At 53.5% G+C, this 20,879-nt stretch overlaps 1 protein-coding gene across 8 annotated transcripts in view; it reads right to left on the bottom strand.

Annotated features, from left to right (window-relative positions):
• Positions 1-442: 442 nt before the first annotated feature.
• The window catches only part of OTOF (otoferlin), a 75,074-nt gene continuing 54,637 nt past the window's right edge, over positions 443-20,879 (bottom strand). For 2 of the 8 annotated variants that reach the window (XM_014962801.1, XM_014962802.1), the window contains exons 24-43: positions 19,719-19,838; positions 18,418-18,579; positions 17,963-18,125; positions 16,906-17,036; positions 15,228-15,263; positions 14,472-14,606; positions 13,482-13,548; positions 11,391-11,545; positions 10,505-10,639; positions 9,753-9,890; positions 8,151-8,278; positions 7,789-7,959; positions 7,091-7,251; positions 6,248-6,390; positions 5,706-5,794; positions 4,034-4,132; positions 2,972-3,213; positions 2,423-2,601; positions 2,169-2,269; positions 444-1,619 (exon numbers count right to left, since the gene is read on the bottom strand). In XM_014962801.1, coding sequence (XP_014818287.1) covers positions 1,439-1,619; positions 2,169-2,269; positions 2,423-2,601; positions 2,972-3,213; positions 4,034-4,132; positions 5,706-5,794; positions 6,248-6,390; positions 7,091-7,251; positions 7,789-7,959; positions 8,151-8,278; positions 9,753-9,890; positions 10,505-10,639; positions 11,391-11,545; positions 13,482-13,548; positions 14,472-14,606; positions 15,228-15,263; positions 16,906-17,036; positions 17,963-18,125; positions 18,418-18,579; positions 19,719-19,838 — 2,736 coding nt within the window. In that variant the 3' untranslated portion in view covers positions 444-1,438. Of the gene's footprint in view, positions 1,620-2,168; positions 2,270-2,422; positions 2,602-2,971; positions 3,214-4,033; positions 4,133-5,705; positions 5,795-6,247; positions 6,391-7,090; positions 7,252-7,788; positions 7,960-8,150; positions 8,279-9,752; positions 9,891-10,504; positions 10,640-11,390; positions 11,546-13,481; positions 13,549-14,471; positions 14,607-15,227; positions 15,264-16,905; positions 17,037-17,962; positions 18,126-18,417; positions 18,580-19,718; positions 19,839-20,879 lie in introns of all 8 variants that reach the window. The other 6 variants (XM_014962807.1, XM_014962804.1, XM_014962805.1 and 3 more) reach the window with 6 other exon arrangements.

Genomic DNA, 20,879 nt, shown 5'->3' with positions numbered 1-20,879 from the left:
CCTCATTTCTCTCTTCATGGAATAATAGAATCCCTCTGGTTGGGAGGGGCCTTCCAGAATTTTCATGGAGTCCAACCATCAACCCAGCACTGACAAACCCACCACTGACCCATGTCCCTCAGCACCACGTCTGCCCGGCTTTTCAATCCCTCCAGGGATGGGAACTCCACCACTGCCCTGGGCAGCCTCTGCCAAGGATTGACAACCCTTTCCAGGAAGAAATTCTTCCCAATATCCATCCTAAACCTCCCCTGGTGCAACTTGAGGCTGTTTCCTCTTGTCCCATGGCCTGTTCCTTGGGAGAAGAGACTGACCCCCCCAGCTACACCCTCCTTTCAGGGAGTTGTAGAGAGCGAGAAGGTCTCCCCTCAGCCTCCTTTTCTCCAGGCTGAACACCCCCAGCTCCCTCAGCCTCTCCTCGTAAGACTTGTGCTCCAGACGCCTCACCAGGTCCGTTGCCCTTCTCTGCCCTTCCCAGGTTTGGTCTCCAGGCAGCTGAGGGACCACGCTGCCACCCTGGGCATGGGAACCGGGGAGAGGCATCAGGGAAAGAGGCTGGGACCGGGGAGAAGTGGGGAGACAGATGCAACGCAAATGTGAAAGTCGACTTTTACTGACTGATTAAAACAGTAGTATCCTGAAAACTTCCCCCAGATCTCCTCAGTCACTCGGTGAGGGTCTTGCACACTGGAAGCAGGGAAAGGTGGCTTTTCCACAGCCGAATATTGCAGTGAGCTGAGAAAAGAGCTCTTCCCCAGTATACACAGCAAGAAAGGCTCCAGCTGCAACACGTATCACCCCAAACAACATAAACCGAGAATCCAGAAGGCCACGGGGAGCTCACACTCCAGGGGCCCTGGCTCCCTGTGAGCCCCCAGGGATGTCCAGCAACCACCACCTCTGGATCAGGAACCTTTGGAAGGTGTTAGAGCTGTTGGACACATCCTTGCTGCTGCCAGAGCCATGGGGAGGGAAGAACCCCAGGGCTCTCTGCAGGGCTTTGGTGCCCTCTGGGGCGCAGGACCTGCTGTTCCCCATGGTGGCATGAGCCCCTGCACCGGGGGACAGTGACCTCCAGAGCCATGAGTGGAGCAGGGACAGTGCTGGCAGTGGGGACAGGACTGGGGCCGCTCTGCTGTCTCCACAGTGGTGAGGCTTGCGTCTCCTCAACCATCTCAGGTCCCTGCTTCATTCTTTTTTCTCAATGTCCCTCCAATGACCCTTGGCCCCAGTGACAGCTCTGGTTGCCCAGCTGGCTACTGTGATCTCCACAGCCCCATTTCTCTGGGACTCAAGCCACAAAAGGTACCCACAGAGGAGGAATGCAAAGAGGAGGGCCAGCAGTGGCAGCAGCAGGGAGGAGATGTCCCCCAAGGTGGGAAGGAGAAGGGCATGGGGCCAGGGGAGGTTGTGCTGTGGGGCTGGGGACTTGGGAGCTTCACGCTCCCAGCAGCTTCTTGACCATATAGCCTGGCATGCTGTAGAGGAAGAGGGCGATCATGATGAGGAGCAGCAGGGCCAGCACGATTTTGATGATGAGCCACTTGTAGCGTGTGCAGATGAGGTATTTGATGGACTTGAGTGAGTTCAGGAACCAGATGAAGGACGTGTCCGGGCGGCTGCAGGGGAAGAAAAAACGCATCATTAATCCCATGGCCATGGAGAAGGTCAATATTCGGACTTGATGATCTGAAAGGTCCCTTGCAACCTAGATAATTCTATGATTCTAAGGGATGCGTGGCAGGCAGTGCAACAATGGACATGGTGGGCCAAGGGAGGTGCAGGATCTCCTTCCCTGGGTAAACCTGCGCAGAGGGAAATAGCCCAACCAGGAGGACCAGGAGGGTGGAGAAGGGGACACGGGTCAGATGGAGTAATGCAGGTTTGTGAAGGAGCATGAGGATTCCAGTCGAAGCTGGAATCTGCTGATGAAGGCCAGAGGGGAGGAGGTGGGAGGCCAAGGAAAGGGGATGGAGCCACGGAGAGAGGCAGAGGAGGAAGAGAGTGAGGAAAAACCAGTGGGGCAGTGAATAGAAGGCAATGGGGAGGACCAGTAGACATAGTTCTGCCCAGGATCCTCATACCTACATCCCCCAGTGAGACCCCTTCCTAGCCTCCCCATGCCTGACTCCCTCCCCGGGGACCACCCCAAGGTGGTTCCTCCTTACTTGGGTTTCTCCAGTGGATCGGGCTCGTTGCGAGCTAGTCCAGCGGGGGACTTCTCTGCTTCCTCTGCTGTCAGAAGGTGCAGTTCAGCCTCAACTTTCCCCTGCAGGGAGCAGAGAGTGGTGCTGAGACCTAGGTCCCCACCTCAGTCCCCCAAGACAGAGGGGACCTGAGGGAACAGAGACAAGCAGTGGAGGGTGTCAGCAAAGAGTGCAATCCCCAGGGTGCAAAATCCCTCCCTGTTCCCCATCCTTACGGTGATCTCCAGCTCATCATTCTCATCTCTGGCCACAAATGGCCACCAGCCCTTCACCCGCTTCTGCTTGAAGATGGAGACCATGGGCAGCTCTGCCTCGTTCGTCACCATCTCCAGGCTGCACTGTTTTGACGTCTTGGCTCCCCGGGGGAAGCGGTTCAGGTCCAGCTCGATGGCCCCTGGCAGGAGAAAAGTGGAGCAGAGATGCTGGCACCCCCAAAACGCTGAGTCCTTGGCTGGAGGTGGCTTGGGCCACCATCTCCTGCCCTGGAGAGGAATTTTGAACTAGGTCTGGGAACCAAAGAGCCAACATCTTTGCTACAGGAGCAGCATTTGAACACCAGCAGTGGGGACGAGGGCTCTCATCCCACCTGCTCTTACCAGCAGCATCTAAAGGGGGTTTGTAGGGTGTTGTGGACTTAAGGGGCAGAGCTGCCCTTCCAGGTTCTGTTCTATATAGGCTTTGCCTCATCCCACGCTGCTCCCTGCTTGTCCATCCATGGGCTCCTGGCTGGCCCATTGCCCCAGCTCAGTGGACCCTCCACTTACCGAGGAAATCATCAGCCGAGAAGTGGTCAGCATCCCAGACCTGCAGGGTGAGGCGAGCCGGGATCTTGTACTCAGTCTCATCCCAGGAGAACATGGACTCCTTCTTGGAGATGACGATCCTCTCCTCTGCCATCAGGTAGTCAAAGGGGAAGATGTAGCGCCAATTGAAGTTGCCTTCACCGGTAAGGGAGTGGTAATGGACATCTGTGTCTTGCTTGTCCTCCTGCTGACCCTTCAGCCACCTGCAGGGCCCAGAGGGGTGAGAGGGGTGGCACAGGACCACCTTGTCCATGCAGCTAGGTTGTGTCCAGGACAGATTGTAAGGACCGAAATGGTGTGAACTGGGGATGCAGCAGCAGCATCTCCAAGGGAGAGAACGGGCATGGGGGCAGAAGGGACCTAGAAGGAACAGGGTGGGTTGAGAGCAAGAACTGCAGGTGAGTTGTCTGGGGTCTTTTTCCGGGCAAGATGTTGAAAAGGTGGACAGGAGGTAAGGAGAATTGCCGGGAGAGGCTGAAGAGGAAGCATCAGGTTAAGAGATTAGTGAGAAACCACCACGTAGTCAACCACCAGCCTGGAATGCCGTCACATTGATTTGAGGTCCTGCAAAGAGCTGGGTTACGGGGAGGTGGGTGCCCTCATCCCTGTACAGGTGAGTTTTGGAAGGAGCTTTCTCCTACTGCTGGGCGAGGATGAAGTGGAGGTGGGAAGTAACCACAATTTGGCTCCAGAACTGGGGGGACCAAGACAAGCTCAAAAAAAGGGGCAGAGGGAAGCAAGCAGTGAGGCCTTGGCCATAACCCACTGACACAGGTGTCAGACATCTTCTCTCCTGCCAGGAAAGCATCATCTTCTAAAACCACCTCATCGGTGTTCCAGATAACCGCCTGCAACTCAAAGCTGGGTGGCCGAGAGAGATGGAGAGGCAAGAAACAAAGCACAGAAGATGACGGCACCGCAGTCCATGGTGGTAACCCCCCTCCACCCTCCAAACTCCAAGACCACCCTGGGAACCCCAGGAGAAGGAGAGGAGGTGTTGCTGGCATGCCAGGCTGTACCTACCCCCTCACAAAAATGTCACTGGATTTCTCGCCAGTGAAGTAGTCATCGTCCTCCAGGATGACCTCGTCTGTGTTCCACACTATCACTCTAAGCTCATATCTGGCAGGAGGAAGGGAGACAAAGAGGTGAGGCAGGGGAAGGGGCAGGAGGGGATGAGGGTGACACCACCAGAAACCAGGACCAGGTACAGAGACGGCAGGGAACTGCTCACAGAAACCTTATCTGAGGGATCATGAGGGCAAGGACAGGACAGGGATCTCCACATGATCTCAGGGTGAGCAGAGCAGAAAGGGGGGCTTTACCTCCCTCTGCTGAGAGACTCTACAAAGCCCAAGCCAAAAAGCTCGAGGGGACAGCCCGGGCTTGGTCTTTGGCAGATTTGTGGCTAAAATGGGGCCTGAAAACCAGTCTGAGCCTCAGCACCACATCTGGGGGTTGTTCAGCCTGGAGAAAAGAAGGCTGAGGGGACACCTTCTCACACTCTACAACTCCCTGAAAGGAGGGTGTAGCTGGTGGGGGGTGTCAGTCTCTTCTTCCAAGAAACAGGCGATGGGACCAGAGGAAACAGCCTCAGGTTGCACCAGGGTAGGTTTAGGATGGATATTGGGAACAATTTCTTCTTGGAAAGGGTTGTCAAGCCTTGGAAGAGGCTTTTAAATCCCCATCCCTGGAGGGATTTAAAAGACATGTAGAATAATAGAATTGTATAGGTTGGAAGGGACCTTTGAGATCATTGAGTCCAACCATCAACCCACCACTGCCAAACCCACCACTGACCCATGTCCCTCAGCACCACGTCTGCCCGGCTTTTCAATCCCTCCAGGGATGGGGACTCCACTACTGCCCTGGGCAGCCTCTTCCAAGGCTTGATAAGCATGGGTCACTGCTGAGCATGGCTGTCCCAGGCTGTCCTGTAGACAGCCCTTTGCTATTCCAGTCCGTGATGGTGTCTGGACCTTGCCCTTGGCCTCAGCTTTCCCCCAGTTCAGACCCCATCTGCGGCCCACTGGGATGAAGGGACATTCTCTCCACCCAAGGCATTGTCTGCTGGGCATGGGGTGCAGGAGAATCCCACCAGGATGCCCAGTGCCATCCCTGTATCCGGGCCCTGGGGGTGAGAAAAGGGGCCCAAGGACACAGTCCGACAGGTAAGGCAGGGCTGGGATGGATGCTGAGGGAAGAATTTTCCTTCTTCTCTCAAAATGAGCTGGGAGAGGGCAGGGTGGGGAGGGAAGGACTCTTCATGGCACTGTCTGTTGCCTGCTCTGTCCTGCTTGGATTGACCAACTCTGTCCCAGCAACCTTCCCTGCCATCACCTCTGGGAAAGGGCCCATCCAAAGTCCCTGGGGATGCCCTGGGATAACCCTTCCCCTGCCGGGAGGGAGTCAGGGGTAATGGGTAACTAATTAATTTCCTAGTCTACTCAGACAAGAGAGATGGGGAGCTGCAGGGGGTGGAACAGGTGGGATACCACCCTTCAGGAGCCGCTCTGGAAGGAGAAGACATCTCTTGATGCCTACACTCCTGGGTTCTCTGGAAATGCCAGCATGGGGAAGGTACCCAGGCAGAGGGTTGGGCTGGGCCATGGAGCAGCATCAGGAGAGGGGAGGAGGAGGGCTCCATCTCCAGCCTCTGGTTTCCCCAGGGTTGGTGGGCCAGGAGGTTCCTTACTTCTTTGGTTTCCTGGGAGAAATATCAATGGCGGGGCCAGGCGCTGGCATGTCCATGGGGAACATGTCCACCCACATCTCCAGGCGGCCCTGCAAGGGTGAAGAGATGCAGTCAGCTCCCCAGGTCCCTCCTTGCCCCCCACACCTGGCAGGGTCCCTCCCAGCTCCTCTTGCCCTTCAACATCAGTCTGGCTGTGCCAGATATGGAGCAAGGTAAGGTTCTTCCATGCCATGAACCCTTTTCCATTCCCTGCAGAAGGGCCTCATGGCATGACGTGGTGCCGAGGGGAGTCAGGGGACCAAGGGACTTGGGGGTATGACATGGATGAAGGCTGGAGCAGGAGGGGCACTGAAAACTTAAGTCTTCTGGGGTCAGCAGGTGACTGTTAAGGATTGTTGATGCCCAAGCGCCACTTTGCAGGGCACCTCCCCCATCTCTGCTGCCCATGACAAGGTGGGTCACAACTGGTCTGCCCAGTTGATATCTCAGCTCCCTGCTTGGAGGCTCTGCAGCCTCCGCTCCTGCTCTGGGGCTCTGAGGACCTGCTCGATGCCCGGCTTGTCAGGGTTCAGCAGTGGGCGCGTTTCCACGTGCTCTGGGACCAGCTTGCAGCCTGCCCGGGGGATGTCCTCCCAATGGCGCAGCACAGTCAGGGCCAGGTGTTCATCTGTCTGCTTCTTCTGACCTGGGTGGACAAAGGGAGGGCTAAGCTTGGAGATCTGGGCAGAGAGACACCAGGGACAGCAAACAACCCCGTTCCTCCACCCTTACTCCAAAGGGGCAGGACTGCCTACCTGCTGCTTCTCTCCATTCCCTTGTGCACACTTTGTCCTTCAGCCAACACCTCCTAACTCCTCTCTTTCTCCTCTCTCTAACCCATGTCATTGACACAAGGTCCAGATCCCCTGCCAGTCTGCATTTTCTCGGGCTGAACCAGCTCCAGAACCATTGACCATGTTTTTCTTCTCTTCTGCACCCCTGCTGGCCTGCCTTCATCATTACTGAATACACAGGAATGTGTTGGGACACCACCATGTTTGGGGGTGCAGTTACATGGGGAATGGCTTCCTAAACCCTGGAAAGGCCAGGGTGGGCTGCCTTCATTGCTCTTTGGGCTTACACTTCCAGGAGGAAGTTTTCAAAGGTAGCTTTGGTGATGCTGTGCCATGGACGCCCATGAGTGATTCTGAGAGCAACCCTCAGGCCTTGGGAGGTCTCTAAGACTCTCCACATACTGGAAGATCCATTCAAGGTGGTGGATGGAGACTGATTGCAGTGCTGCTTTAGGCTGATGAGGCCACTACATCTGTCTCCAATCCTGGGTGACGAGGGGACACCCCAGACTCCTGCTCCCCTCCACAACCTTCAGCCCATGTGTCAAGTACCATTTTCATCTTCAATCTCCGTGGGACCAGTGAAGACCCTGTTGGCAACTTTTACTCTTCCTCCTGGACCGAAGTGTGGCCCATCCACCTTGCCTTCTTTGCACAGCTTGGACAGGATTTGGGAGGGCTTCATGGGGTCACGCCAGGTGTTGTAACCATGTCTGCGAACAGGAGGGCCAGGTCAGTCAAGTCATAGCAAGATATGGAGGAAAAAGGGATTTCGTTCCCCTCTGCCAGCAAAACAACTGTTGCTGCCATGAGGGACCCAGGATTCACAGGGAAAGGATCTGAGGCCAAAAGCATAAATCTTCACAGCAGAAGAGGTCCCTCTGTGACCCTTCTCTACACTCTGCTCGCATCCCTCCACCCCAGCCCTGACATTCCCAGCACACCTCACTTGACTCCCGATGCTCATCATCACTCCTTTGGTCCTGCTGCCATTTCAGCTCTGGTGTCACCCCTCTACCCAGTCCCACCAGTGTCCCTCAGTCCCTTCCTCCTTGCCCTGGGCTCCTGACAACCCACTGCACTGCTGCCCTGGTCACAAAACCTGTCTTAAGAGTGAGGACATGCACATATTCCTCCACCAGTAGGCAATAAAGGGGGGAGACTCCTGCAGAAGATCTAGGCTAGGTGTGGAAGATGAGACAGGTAGAAGGTCCAGGCAGAAGGTTGGGTAGAGAGAGCTTTGCTTGTACATGGAGTAGGTCTGTGACACCCCACAAGTAGCTCGGTGCTTGCTGTAGAAGCGGTTCTCCAGGTCAATCTTGGTCTCTCCAATGAGGTCGTCGGTCCCCACCAGGTCCCAGTCGTACACTGCCACTGTCAGCATGGACTCCATGGGGAAGGTGGCCTCAATGTCAAAGGATCTAGGCCAGGGGCAAGAGAAAAGCTGCTGAAGTGTTTGGATGCTACTCAGGACACATGGGTGAGGTGGGTCTGCTCCAGGCTGTGGACCAAGGTGCAGGTGCCAGTGCAGGTGCAAGGGCTGGCAAGCTTGTCTCAGGCTTAGCTCACCCCTTCCAGGTGCAGACAGGACACAGGGTTGGAGGCAACTCACTTTCCAAAGACGGGGTTCAACTGTTTGGAGATGTAGTTCTCCTTGTCTTTGATGTCCGTCTTCCCCAGCTTGATGGCAATATAGGGGTCAGCTTTCCCGTTGATGTCAGCTGGGTGAAGGTCCGTGGCCTGCAGAGAACAGATGAGATGTATCAGTGGTGTCCACAGTAGCAAAGAATTGAGGGGTGGCCCCATTCTTCATCCCTGAGACCATATGGCCTTGCCTGGCCACAGGCATGCAGCTGAGCACTTTCGTTGCCCGAAACAGAATGTCCTGGTTAAAACTGGGGATAAATCCTGCTTTGTGTTAATCCCTGTCCTGATTTGGGGAGGGGTTGGGGCTGGCTGTGTCCCCTCAGAGAGACGTAACCACAGTCTCCTTTGGCATGTCTTTCATCAGTCGAAAGAAACACTAAAAAAATAAACTCCTCTAAAGAAAGCCCCAGAGCAACAGCCTGATCAAGATCGATGGGCTACACCCAAGAGCACTGAAAGAGCTGGCAGACGCGGTCGCCAAACCACTTTCCATCATTTACATGAAGTCATGGCTAACTAAGGAGGTCCCAAGGGACTGGAGGGTGGCAAATGTAACACCCATCTACAAGAAAGGCAAAAAGGAGGATCCAGTAAACTATAGACCTGTCAGTCTGACCTCGATACCAAGGAAGGTCATGGAACAGGTCATCTTGAGTGCCATCACAAGCCACATAATGGACAACCAGGGGATCAGGCCTAGTCAGCATGGGTTTATGAAAGGCAGGTCATGCCTGATGAACTGTTTATGAAAGGCAGGTCATGCCTGACGAACCGGATCTCCTTCTATGACAAGATAACCTGATTATTGCATGAGGGAAAGGCTGTGGATATTGTATACCTGGACTTTCGAAAAGCGTTCGATACTGTCCCTCATAGAATTCTTGTGGAAAAACTGGCTGCACACGGCCTGGATGAGCATACGATCCACTGGATCAAGCACTGGCTGGCTGGAAGGTCCCAAAGAGCGGTGCTCAATGGCTTTAAATCCAGCTGGCGGCCGGTCACAAGTGGTGTGCCTCAGGGCTCAGTGTTAGGACCATTTGTGTTTAACATCTTTATTGACAATCTTGATAAGGACATAGAATCATAGAACCGTCTAGGTTGGAAGAGACCCTTGGGAATCATCGAGTCCAACCATCTACCCTACTCTACAAAGTCCTCCCCTACACCATATCCCTCAGTACCGTATCTAAACGTTCCTTAAACACATAGGGTGTATCATCGGCAAGTTCGCTGATGACACCAAGTTAATCAGGAGTGTTGATTCACATGAGGATAGGGAAGCTCTCCAGACAGACTTAGATAGATTGGATCATTGGGCCAACATTAATAAAAGGTCTCTGGGTCTGCCAGGAGCTTGGATCTGGCTTGCTCCCAGCATTGGAGCACACAGCTATGGAGACCGCATTCAAGTCGTCATCAATGAGTTGCTTCAGTCCTTGTCTCAGTGCCCTGATGCACTGAGAGCTGAAAACCATTGTTCCTACAGCTTTGGGACCAGTTCCTGGGTGTGCACATGCAAGGCAGTGCAGGATCAGGCCGTACCCTACTGCATGGCTCTACTCACCCGCACGATATAGACTCGGACCAGCACATTGATGGGGTCGTTGCTGGGGATCCCCTGGAACATGCCGAAGTTGGGGTCGTATCCCGCCTCCTTGGTGATATCATCAGGGAGAGGCACTTTGTAGACACACATGGAGCCCTGGGCCAAGGGAGTACACAGCCTGGTGAGGGTTCCGCTTCCCAGGGGGCTCAGAGTAAGCAGACCCAGCCCAAACCACCCTCCCTGAGGACACCCAGTCAATATCCTTGTTTCTAGACACATGCTGGAGCAGACAGGCCAGATCTGGAAAAAAATCCTCCACCGCATGAGCCTTGAACCCGACAGGCCAGATCTGGAAAAAAATCCTCCACTGCATGAGCCTTGAACCTGTCCAGGGATGGAGCAGCCACAGCTTCTCAGGGCAACCTGGGCCAGGCTCTCACCACCCTCCCACCAAACAAGTTCTTCCCCACAGCTCAGCTCCATCTCCCCTCTTGCAGTGTCCAACCCTTCCCCCTCCTCCTAGGGCTCCCCTCCCTCATCCAGAGTCCCTCCCCAGCTTTCCTGGAGCACCCTTCTTTAGGGACTGGAAGGGGCTCCAAGGTCTCCCCAGAGTCTTCTCTTCTCCAAGCTGAACCCCCCCAACTCTCTCAGCCCCCCCTCCCAGCAGAGGGGCTCCAGCCCTCCCAGCATCTCCGTGGCCCTTCATACTCCATCCAACCCCTTCCTGCTAAACTATCTCTGCCCTGGCCGGACTCAGCAGCCAAACTCACCTTGAACCTCCCCACTATCCGCTCCTCTTCTGTTGCATTGTCATCGTTGTCCCCAATCTTCCCACGGAGCAGGTTGAAGGTGTGCAGCCAGTCCTCAAAGTTATCAAACTCTGTTTCCAGCTCTTTGTTGAAGACCTGAGATGACAGAAATTTAAAGAAGGTGAATTAGGTAAAAAAAGAAAAGAGATGAGGAAAAGATACAGTGACTACCTGAGTCAACTCAGAGGGAACGTGGACACCTCAGCTCAGTGCCCAGTTCTCTGGGAAGGGAAAGGATCTCTAGAGCCATAGGGTTGGACCTTGATGCTACAAGCTCCTCCCTGAATTGATAATGTACAAGAAGGAAGCTCAGTTGAACGGGTGAGGTGGCTGACCCCACTCTGTGCCCCCCTTCTGGACCCCAGAATTACAGACTACATCAATCCTAATAAAGACCAGGGGCCAGTACATTGGACCACAGACCATCCCTGCCCCAAGTCCTGGCTGGGGCAGCCATAGCCACGCTGGAAAACTGTCCCCTCCAGCCAGGGCACATCCAAGCTGCCCCAATCCTAGAATACCAGGTTGAAAGGGACCTCAAGAGGATCATCTGGTCCAAGCTTTCTTGGCAAAAGCATGGTCTAGACAAGATGACCCAGCAGCCTGTCCAACCTGAGGATGATCAGGGCAAGCCCTTTTCTGTAAAGCTCGTTATCTCTGACTCCTTCAAACTATGGAGAGAAGCTGGCAGTCCCAAGGTATATCTCACCTAGGGTTAGATAACCCTCAGGCAGGGCTGATCCATCAGTGCTCTGATCTCCAGACGGCTGGGACTGCCATCCTGCCAGACTTACAGCCTCCCACCAGGCAGACAAGTTCTCCTCCTCCCCTGCCAACACACACTCACCTTCAGTTCATCAATCTTTTGCTTGTTCTTCTTCTCAGGAAGCTCAGGGGCTGACTGTTGCTTCTTTTTCTTATCCTCTTTGGGTGCCTTGGACTTCTCCTTGTTCTTCCCCTGACCCTTGGAGCCTTTCATGGGAGAGTCATCAAGTTTGATTTCTGAGTCCAAGGGGAAGCGGGGGGGGAGGGAGGAGATGGAAATGAGGGTGAGGAGGGATGGAGGAGACAAGGAGGGGGACTTGATCAAAGTCCTTTAAACAGGAGGAGCATGAAAGCTGACAGCTGCTACTGCCTGCACCTCCTGCCCCAGCCCTCTCCTGTCTTTCCTTGGCTCTGGCCACTCCTGCCCAGGCCACAGCATCTCCAGGAGCCCAGAAGTCTCTATGTGGGGAGCTTCCAAAGCTGACCTGAGCAGAAGTCATTTGGAGGACTACGAAACATTGGACTGAGAGTGCTAGGCGCTGGCTAACTTCAACAGCAGTGAGAAGACCTGGTCCTGCCCACAGCATCTCCTTGTCTTCCTTCTCCTGGATGCTCTTCCTGCTGCGTGCAGCCTGGAGAATATAACCCCAGCCCAGGTATCGCAGAGGGTACAGTGCTTGATGCACCAGAGGACAGGCTGCTGCCCTTAAACAGGTGCTGCCCGTGACCAGCTGCAACAACAAGTTGTTTGGATCAGAGCAACCACCAGCCAGGGACATCAGCTGCACTGGAAATGGGCTGCCTGGAAAGGCACGTTCAAAGAAAACTTCTCCCACCCCTCTACAATCCCTGTCCCTTGCTGCCTCTGCCAGCTTTCATGACTGCTGGGTGATGCCAATGGGGACAGACAAATGACAAAGACTTGATGTGGGTGAGGAGAGGAGGAATGGGAGCGCCAAGGGGAAATAGATTCTTCTCAGAAGACAGAGAGAAAACACTGGGGATCACCGGACAGTCCCCAGGAACCCTGCTGTGACCAGCAAGCCCAGGAAGAAGATGCTCAGAGTTGTCTCCAAGCTCAGCAAGAACATGGCATCATCTTTTTCATTACATGAAGACTAATCTTCCAAAACAAACCAGGCTCTGCATTTTTCTCAGCTAATGGATTTTGCATCGCCCGGGCATGATAGCAACCTGCTGTCACGGGGACATGGAACACACAGAAACCATGGGTGAAAGTTCTCATGGAGACCCCTCCAGGCCCTGCTGGTGGGACTGGCAAGGAGCCTCCAGGCTGCAAATGGACAAAGTCACCCTTGACTAACATGTCCCAACTCATCAATGCTTTTGGCCCACATCACTTGTGGTACAAAATTCATGTCATCCAACTTTAGACACTAGCAACACCCCATCTGAGCTACAGACCCCTAACTTCATTCAGAGAAAAACACATTTAGGGCAAAATTCACCCTATTGTAACACAGTATTGAAAATAGGTCAGAGAACTTGCCCTAAAAGTGCGTATTTTTCTTCACTGCCTGTGCGAGAGCAGCAGACAAGGAGGCCTCTAGACACAGCTAAAAGCGGTCAGATTAGAGGAATCCCAGACATTTTGTCTGGTTGAATCTTCCCTTGTGAAACTGGAGCAAAATAAAAATAAAAACAAATTTATGCCTCCTGCAAAACGATGGTGGAAAACCCCATGAAGGTGACCTAAAAGTATCTATTCCTTGGTGTGCTCAACAGGCTTCAAGCACACAGCCTATAACCAACACATCTGCCCGGCCAAAGCGACGGGACTTTCAATGACATACTGACTTGTGATGGCACAAAAAATGTCCTCGGACAGTGATCCTGGTCACTAGTCTGCATGACTTGCACGTGGCCTTCCCCCCAGCACTGATGGGTTGGAGGCTGCACTGATACCACGCTCTGGTTTGGATTCACCCGGAATTAGCATGTTTGCCCACCACAGCCCACACCAGGCTTGCGTTCACCAAAATTGATCCTACATGGGGATGGACAACATGCTGGGAACATCTGGCTATGCTGGGAATATCTGGTTGGGCAGAAGAGCGGTGGTAGGCTCCGAAAGGGATGCCCAAGCAACCAAGAGGAGTCCTGGTCCTACCTTTCCCTGCCGTGCTCCCTCTCTCACTTGCAACCTGCTTACCCTCCGCGATCTCCATGTCTTCCTTCTCCTCCGCTTCTGCTGAGGCTGCCTCCTGCTGCCGGAGTTGCTGGGGGAAGAAATGAAGAGGGAGTGGGTGCTGGTGCCAGGGTCTCTCTGTGCCCACCAGAGATGCCTAACCCAGGGTGACAGCCCTCTCCTCCTGCCTGAGCCACCAGTGAGGTTCTGGCAGGGTTGGAGAAATCAAAGTTGCTCAAGTGCAGCCTCCAGCACCTCCAGCCCAAACCCAACAGTTAAAGAACAGGACTTGGAGACGTTAAAGAAGTTGACAGAAGACTTAGGTCAGGAAGGCTAAACCAAAGATTTTTTTTTTTTCCTTTCTTAACTGTTCTTGTGTCTTTACTGATGGCACTTCAAATAAATGCCAATAAAATCACTTAATCACTTCTTTTTTTACTTTGCAAAAGAAACAGAAGACACCTTTGCAAAGACCCTTAAAGCTTTGTATGGTATTGTTTTCCTCAGATGTCTATTAAATGTCTTCTATTGAAAAATAATATGAAAATACAATTTTAGGGTGACACAGCACAGTGATGTAGTAACATCTATTAAATACTAGAAAACTTTAAACAATTACTTCAATTTTAGATATTATATTAGACCTGGGTACGAGTGAGTTTTGACTCCCAGGAGGTTCAAAACCCACTTTTTTTGAGGGGTGGAAGAGAACATATTTATCGGGTGTTTTCAGTCTCAGCCAATCACCCTACATATTAATTGCTCTCATTTTTATTTAGAGAAATGTTAAATACCTGTTCCTGAGCACAAACCAACCCACCCCAAGAGCATCTCAACAAAGGGGAATCCTGCTCAGCTCCACCAGATGAAAAAAAAAAAGGCCTTCCCAACCTTCAGGAAAGGCTATCGGGGAAGCCAGCCTTTGGAAGTAGCTGGAAATAAGTGAGATCTTGCGGGCAGGAAGCATTTTCCTCTCCCCCACCTCCGTACACCCCTCCTCTGCTCTGCACCCACCTCCTTCATTGTCTCGATTGATGCGAAATACTTGGACCACCAGTCCAGCATGCTCTCGTCTGGCTCCTCCTCTTCTACTTCCTCTCCTCCTCCTCCTTTCTTCTTCTTTTTCTTTTTCTCCTTCTCTTCCTCAGACTGCAGGGACAAGGCAAGCGAAGAAGAGAGGTCAGATGAAAGTGAAACATCTCTTGAAAGGCAAAGGCGGTGGGTGAAGCCCCTGAGAAGGCAGAACCCTCCAGGCTGGGTGGCCTCATTAGCACTTTCCCCTCATTTACAGCCCTAGATACTGATGCAAGACACCCAAGGCTTGAGAGACACAATGTGAGAGTCCTGGGGCATCTCCTCCTTTCCATCATCCCTTTCCTCCATGAGTTTCCCTGGAATCTTTCATGGTAGCAACACTCCCCTCCACCCAGTAGAGTGCCCTGGGTCCACTTAGTGGTGGCATAAAGCCTTTTGCAACTCGTATATGGTTGTGGTGGGAATAACCAGCATCTCTCCTACCACCCTGCTCCTCCTGGCACAGCTGGGCTGAGAAGGCCTGGCCCAGAAGAGCTTCCCAAGCTGCAGGAACCAGGACACTGCTGTATCTATGATGAGACAACGCTGTTCCATCTCTGCCATGGGAGGAAGGGGCAATGGTCCTTGCTTTTCTTGGGGTTGATGAGGATGCACAGTTCATTGAAAGCCAAGCAGAAGGGTAGGATGGGGCGTGGAGGGTTGGGAGCAGGGATGTGGAGCAGATCCATCACTTACCACGTCCACCTTCACCACCGCATCAGAGTTCTGCCGCTCAAGAGGGGTGGAAGGGAAGAGGGAGAGGGAGATCAGGTTAGCAGTGCAGCCTCAGCCGAGCACAAATACAGATCGACACATGCACGAGAAGTCCCAGAAAGCTCCCCAGGGATGAAGGAACCAAACGCCCTGAATGAAGAACCCTGGCTGGAAAAGCTCTGTGTACAGGCGGGATGTCTGGCCTGACACATCAAACTCAGCTCTGCGTGTGAGATGTCTCTGTCGCACAGAGGGTCTGGGTCTGGATGGACACCTTGGCTTTCAGGGTGAGTAACACCTCTCTGCTCTCCTGGAGCTCTTCTCGTCTACCCAGAAAGGTTTGCAAGCTACTGTGGTGGATTTTAAGAAGCATGTGGGTGCTGGGGCATTCCAGACATATCCATGGACACACATCTGTAGATCCTCCTGCATGAAGCTGTGTGAGCAAACACTCGTGATACAGCTTTTTGTGCACATACGAGGACCTCTACACACAGGTGCAGATGTGTGAATGCTCCAGAGACCTTGAGGGGGTGTGTGTAGACATATGTATCTGCACACGTGTGCTTGTGAGGCTCCGGATGTGCCGTAGCCTTCCTGTAAAGGTGCATGTGAGGGGCCATGCAGATTCAGAGCCCACCACATGCCTGCAGGCACACGTATGGACATGTGTTGCTTGTGTGTGCATGTTGGCTGCCCAGAGAAGCTGTGGCTGCCCCATCCTTGGAGGGGTTCAAGGCCAGGTTGGAGGTGGCTTGGAGCAACCTGGTCTGGTGGGAGGTGTCCCTGCCCAGGGCAGGGGGTGGCACTGGATGGACTTGAAGGTCCCTTCCCACCCAAACCATTCTATGATTCTATGTTGCTGCAAAAGGTCCCCTGCAAAAAGAAACCTGTTTCTATTTGTGGAGGAAGCTCTGGAGCAGAAGGATATAAGAAGGAGCTGAAATTCCCAAGAAGATGGGCACAGGCACGTTCAGTGTGTGAACAAAACCTGACGCCTCTGGGACACGTTGCCTGTCCAATGCACACTGTGCCAAGTTTTCAGGGCAAGCACAAAGGCTCTGAAGAGCTTTGGGTGACTCCGTGTGTCCGGACCAGCTCTATGCCATGAGCATCTCCCATGTCCCGTACGGCCAGCGACACAGCCCCGAATGGAACTGCTGAACGGGCACTTCAGAGAGCTGATGCAGCCACCTGAGTGTCTCAAAACCACTGTAAAAAGGGAAAAAAAAAAAACACCAGGGAAATCTGCATGATCCTGGCTGCTTGCAGAGGGTGTGCAGTGCTTTGAAAGGACGAGGTCACTGTGGTTGTGCAGATGGGGAATTTCTGATGGGTCCCTCGTGTCTACGTTGGTCACAGACAGGGACAGGGTTGTGCTCATTCCCATCTGACTGTTTTTGAAGGAAAACATAAAGCTGGCAAATTTGCACAGCCCAGGACAGCCCTCTTCTGGGCAGCGAGCACTGGCTAATTTAAGCCAGGACAGAAAGAGGTCAATTTGAAGGACTGATGATGACACAACGCTCTTCATTCCAGGCATCAGCCCAACCCTGTGTTCAGCACGACAAGGCAGTCTCTGTTTGGGTGGAATCCCTCAGAGACTGGCAATTCAGTGGGGAAAGAGATGTTAAAGTGGTGCTGACATACGGATACTCACAGCTTCCAGCTTCACCATTGTCTCCATCTTCTTGATGGGAACCTCAGGTTCCATATTGACCACGATCTCCCCTGTGGGGCGAGAGCGATGGGCCCCGTTGGCCATTGCCAGGTAGCCATTGAGGTGTTTAGCTGGACAGAGGACAGAGAAAGAAGAAGGAGAGGAGGATAGTGTAGAGGAGAAACTGAGAGCTCCTACAGCTCCTGTAGGTGAGATCCTACAGGATTCATGCAGGAGTTATGTGTGACCACCTCTGTCAGAGAAGAAGAGGGGAGGAAATGAGCTCAGACCTTTACAGCATGATTAAAAAAACCTTTCCATAGCAAAGGAAAGCAGAGGATGAGAAAGAATTAGGGTTTTTTTCACCTGCACCAGCCTCCAGAGGAGAAGATACAGAGAAGATAATTTCCCTGAAAGTATCAGCCAGCATGGACACAACCACAGGTCCAGATCTCCATCTGGAACCAGGGATGGCCCTTGGCAATCCCCCCAGAGACCTCCTGTCTCTGCCCAGACAAGGGTGCCTCCACTTCCACCAAGGACTGGGAGGAGATGAACAACTCCTGTGGTTCTCCAAGCCCTTGGCTGCTCTGCTGGGTGCAGGGAAAATGGGTTTGTGATGGTTTCTGCAGCGTGTGCTGGTAGATGGAGTGGTGGTTGGGACTGAGAGGGTGGCCTCAGTCTGTAGGTTTTACTTTTTTACTCTTTACTCAAACAATAGCAGCATTAGGCACAGAGCACAGCAAATTAATCTCTCAGTCTTGAGGAACAGTTGGGGAGTGTAGAGCCATGAACGTTAGAGGTGAACCAGCCCTTTCTTCTCTTACAGGTATCAGGGGGAGCATGAAGTTATCACCGTGAGACCCATAGATCAATAAATGAGAGGGGAATCATGGCCTCACCCTGTGCCTTCTCACCCTCTTGACCCAAACTCTGAAGCTCTGCTTGCTTAACCAACAAACAGGCAACATCCCGTAGTCCTTACAACCCTCTTCTACACATGCAATGCCCAATGATGAACCATACCAGCCAGGTTCCCATGGCCCAAGCCTGGTACCTGTCATATTCCAGTGCTGGGCTTTCTTGTCTGGTGGGCGGTAGATGAACTTTCGGAGGGAGCTGACGGCGTGGGACCCCACCAGGGTGTAACGCCCGAAAGCCCGGCAGTCCACCACCCGGATGTTGAGGGGTGGATGAAGCAGCTCATTCTCTGGGAGGTCCTGGGAAGCAAAGGTGTGCTGGTTATCAAGGGCTGGGTGTGGGCCGTGGGATGTCTATTTTGGTGGTCGGAAAGGCCAGTAGGGACTAAAACAAGGATTGTGTTGGAGGAAGAGGTCTGCAGGAGCACCAGCATGGCTTAGGAGCTCTCAGAGAAAGGCTACCACCGACTGGGATGGAGCTTATGTCCTCCATTGCTGTGGGGAAACTGAAGGAAGGAGTTAGGAACCATGGTTTGGCCTCCAGAAAATCTGGGTTTCAGCTGAGGGCTCCAGGGGAAGAGGAAACACTCACCACTTCGAACCACTTGACCAAAGTGCTGAAGTTAGGGTTTTTCTTGTAGTTCTGGATGAGGGATGACTGGACTCCCTTCCCAGCACACTCAATGTCCACGCGTGGCCGGTCCACCTGGGCCAGGTTCACTCTCTTCAGATCCCTGAGCCCCCAAAACAAGATCTAGGGCAGGAAGAGGAGAAAGAAGAGCATGAATATGAGAAAGACCTCCCCTGGCTGGACCAAGGCTGGAGTCAAAGGTTCTCCATATTCCACAGGAGCAGGGACCTGACTGCAAGTGTCATTGCCTTGGCAGTGGTGGATCCTTGAGGTGTCTTGTCCTCTTCCACATGGCTCAGGGCTGCAGCACAGTCTCTCTTTGACACCCCACATACTCTGCCCCATGCCTGATCTCCAGCCTGCAGCCCCCAACTACCTTTTCTGCCTTTCTCCCTTTCTGGCGGTTTTCTGCTGTTGAACTCCAAAGAGCAGGACCAGACCAGCTTTGTTGATTCACAGTGGCTCTTGATTCAGCACTGGCATCATCTTGTCAAAATGATTTTGGTATCAGTTGGGAAACTTGCCTCTCCCTTCTTGGGATCACAGACCACCACCATGATCAGAAGTTCCCCTAAACTGAGATTTTTCCACCTCCTGGTTCCCCATGGCTGTATCCACCTTGCACATCAGAGGGATACGATATATTTAAACAGATACAAATTTCTGGAAGACCAGGAGCTACAACTCCCTTAGAGACCCAGAGATCTGGTCAGCAGCATCTCACCTGTACAGAGATACCTACAACCACGGCTGAAACGTGCACTGAACATGCCTGGATCACCACCACAGTACCACCATCACTACTGTGTTGCCTGGATCACCACCATCTACCAAGACAACCAAGGGAGAGGGACCCTGATTGGATGCATCACCCTTTAGGGTATCTACAGATACAAGAGAGTCATCCCACACTTGATGCCTGAGGTTGGTGGGATGCAGCTCACCTGACCTATGTGACTGCTTTGGGTGGAGATGTACTACACGTGTGTCTCTAACGTGCCCTGCATTGCACCAGCCCACGTTCCATTTACGTGTTATGGTGCCCACTCTCAAGACAGCAAAGAGTGACCCAGCTCCTTGTTCTCTTAGGGCACTCCCTGTGTGGCCAGGACACACAGACCATACAGTGTAGACACCTGGTCTGAGTGCCCAGTGAGTCATCAGAGACTCAAAGATCCCTCCCAACCTCCAAACACCCACAGAGAGTCTCTCCTGCCCTACACGACAATGAACATTAAAATTGGGTGCTCCAAGGCAATTACCTCCACTCTGTATTTACTCAGCACCGGCCGAATCCCCAGCGGCACCGGCAGGATGGGGCCCCGGTCCATGTCCGTGGGGCCATCGATGGGGGGCAGGTCTGACTTGCCCCCTGGGCCAATCTGGAAGAGATGCAGCCTGGGTTAGGATCTGTTCCTCTGAGCTGGTGCTCAGCTGCTGGGAAGCAGTTTTATTGTCAGTCTCAGCTGTAACTGGCAAACCCTGGTCTCCTGCACTGGGTCTGTGTGGTCTCAGAGGGTGCAGCAGCAACAAGGGTTGGTGAGCATCCAGCTGAGGTCCTTTGGGAAAAGGTGCAGACATCAGCAGAAGGTGCTGGGCAGGGCTGTGCTTCCACACAGGACAGACCCAGCAGCAGAGCGAAGTTCTCAGCCCACCAACGCACCCCAAACCCAACGAGCTGCCTCTGCCTGGGCTGGGTGTGAAGAGATGAAGAAATGGTCCAAAAGCTCAGCCCAGGTGTGACCAGCAGGGTGAGGAAGGGGATTCTGCCCTTCTGCTCTGGGGAGAAGCCCCCCAGTGCTGCCTCCAGCTCTGGGGCCACCAACAGCAGAAGGACATGGAGCTGTTGGAGCGGGGCCAGAGGAGGCCCCGGAGATGCTGGGAGGGCTGGAGCCCCTCTGCTGGGAGGGGGGGCTGAGAGAGTTGGGGGGGTCAGCCTGGAGAAGAGAAGGCTCCGGGGAGACCTTGGAGCCCCTGCCAGTCCCTAAAGAAGGGGGGCTCCAGGAGAGATGGGGAGGGACTCTGGATGAGGGAGGGGAGCCCTAGGAGGAGGGGGAAGGGTTGGACACTGCAAGAGGGGAGATGGAGCTGAGCTGTGGGGAAGAACTTGTTTGGTGGGAGGGTGGTGAGAGCCTGGCCCAGGTTGGCCCGAGAAGCTGTGGCTGCCCCATCCCTGGAGGGGTTCAAGGGCAGGTTGGAGGGGGCTTGGAGCAACCTGGTGTGGTGGGAGGTGTCCCTGCCCAGGGCAGGGGGTGGCACTGGGGGGGCTTTAAGGTCCCTTCCCACCCAAACCATTCTGTGATTCTATGATTCCAGGTCCTGTTTCAAACACAGGGTACAAGGGAGATCAAATGTCCCATGTGAGCCATTGCCTAGAGAAACCACCCCACTGCAAGGCAACCTGGGGGTAAAAAAGGCTTGGA

This window comes from Calidris pugnax, unplaced genomic scaffold, assembly GCF_001431845.1.
Source record: "Calidris pugnax isolate Ruff unplaced genomic scaffold, ASM143184v1 scaffold558, whole genome shotgun sequence".
Lineage (NCBI taxonomy): Eukaryota > Metazoa > Chordata > Aves > Charadriiformes > Scolopacidae > Calidris > Calidris pugnax.
This window is presented reverse-complemented; position numbering and strand designations above follow the sequence as displayed.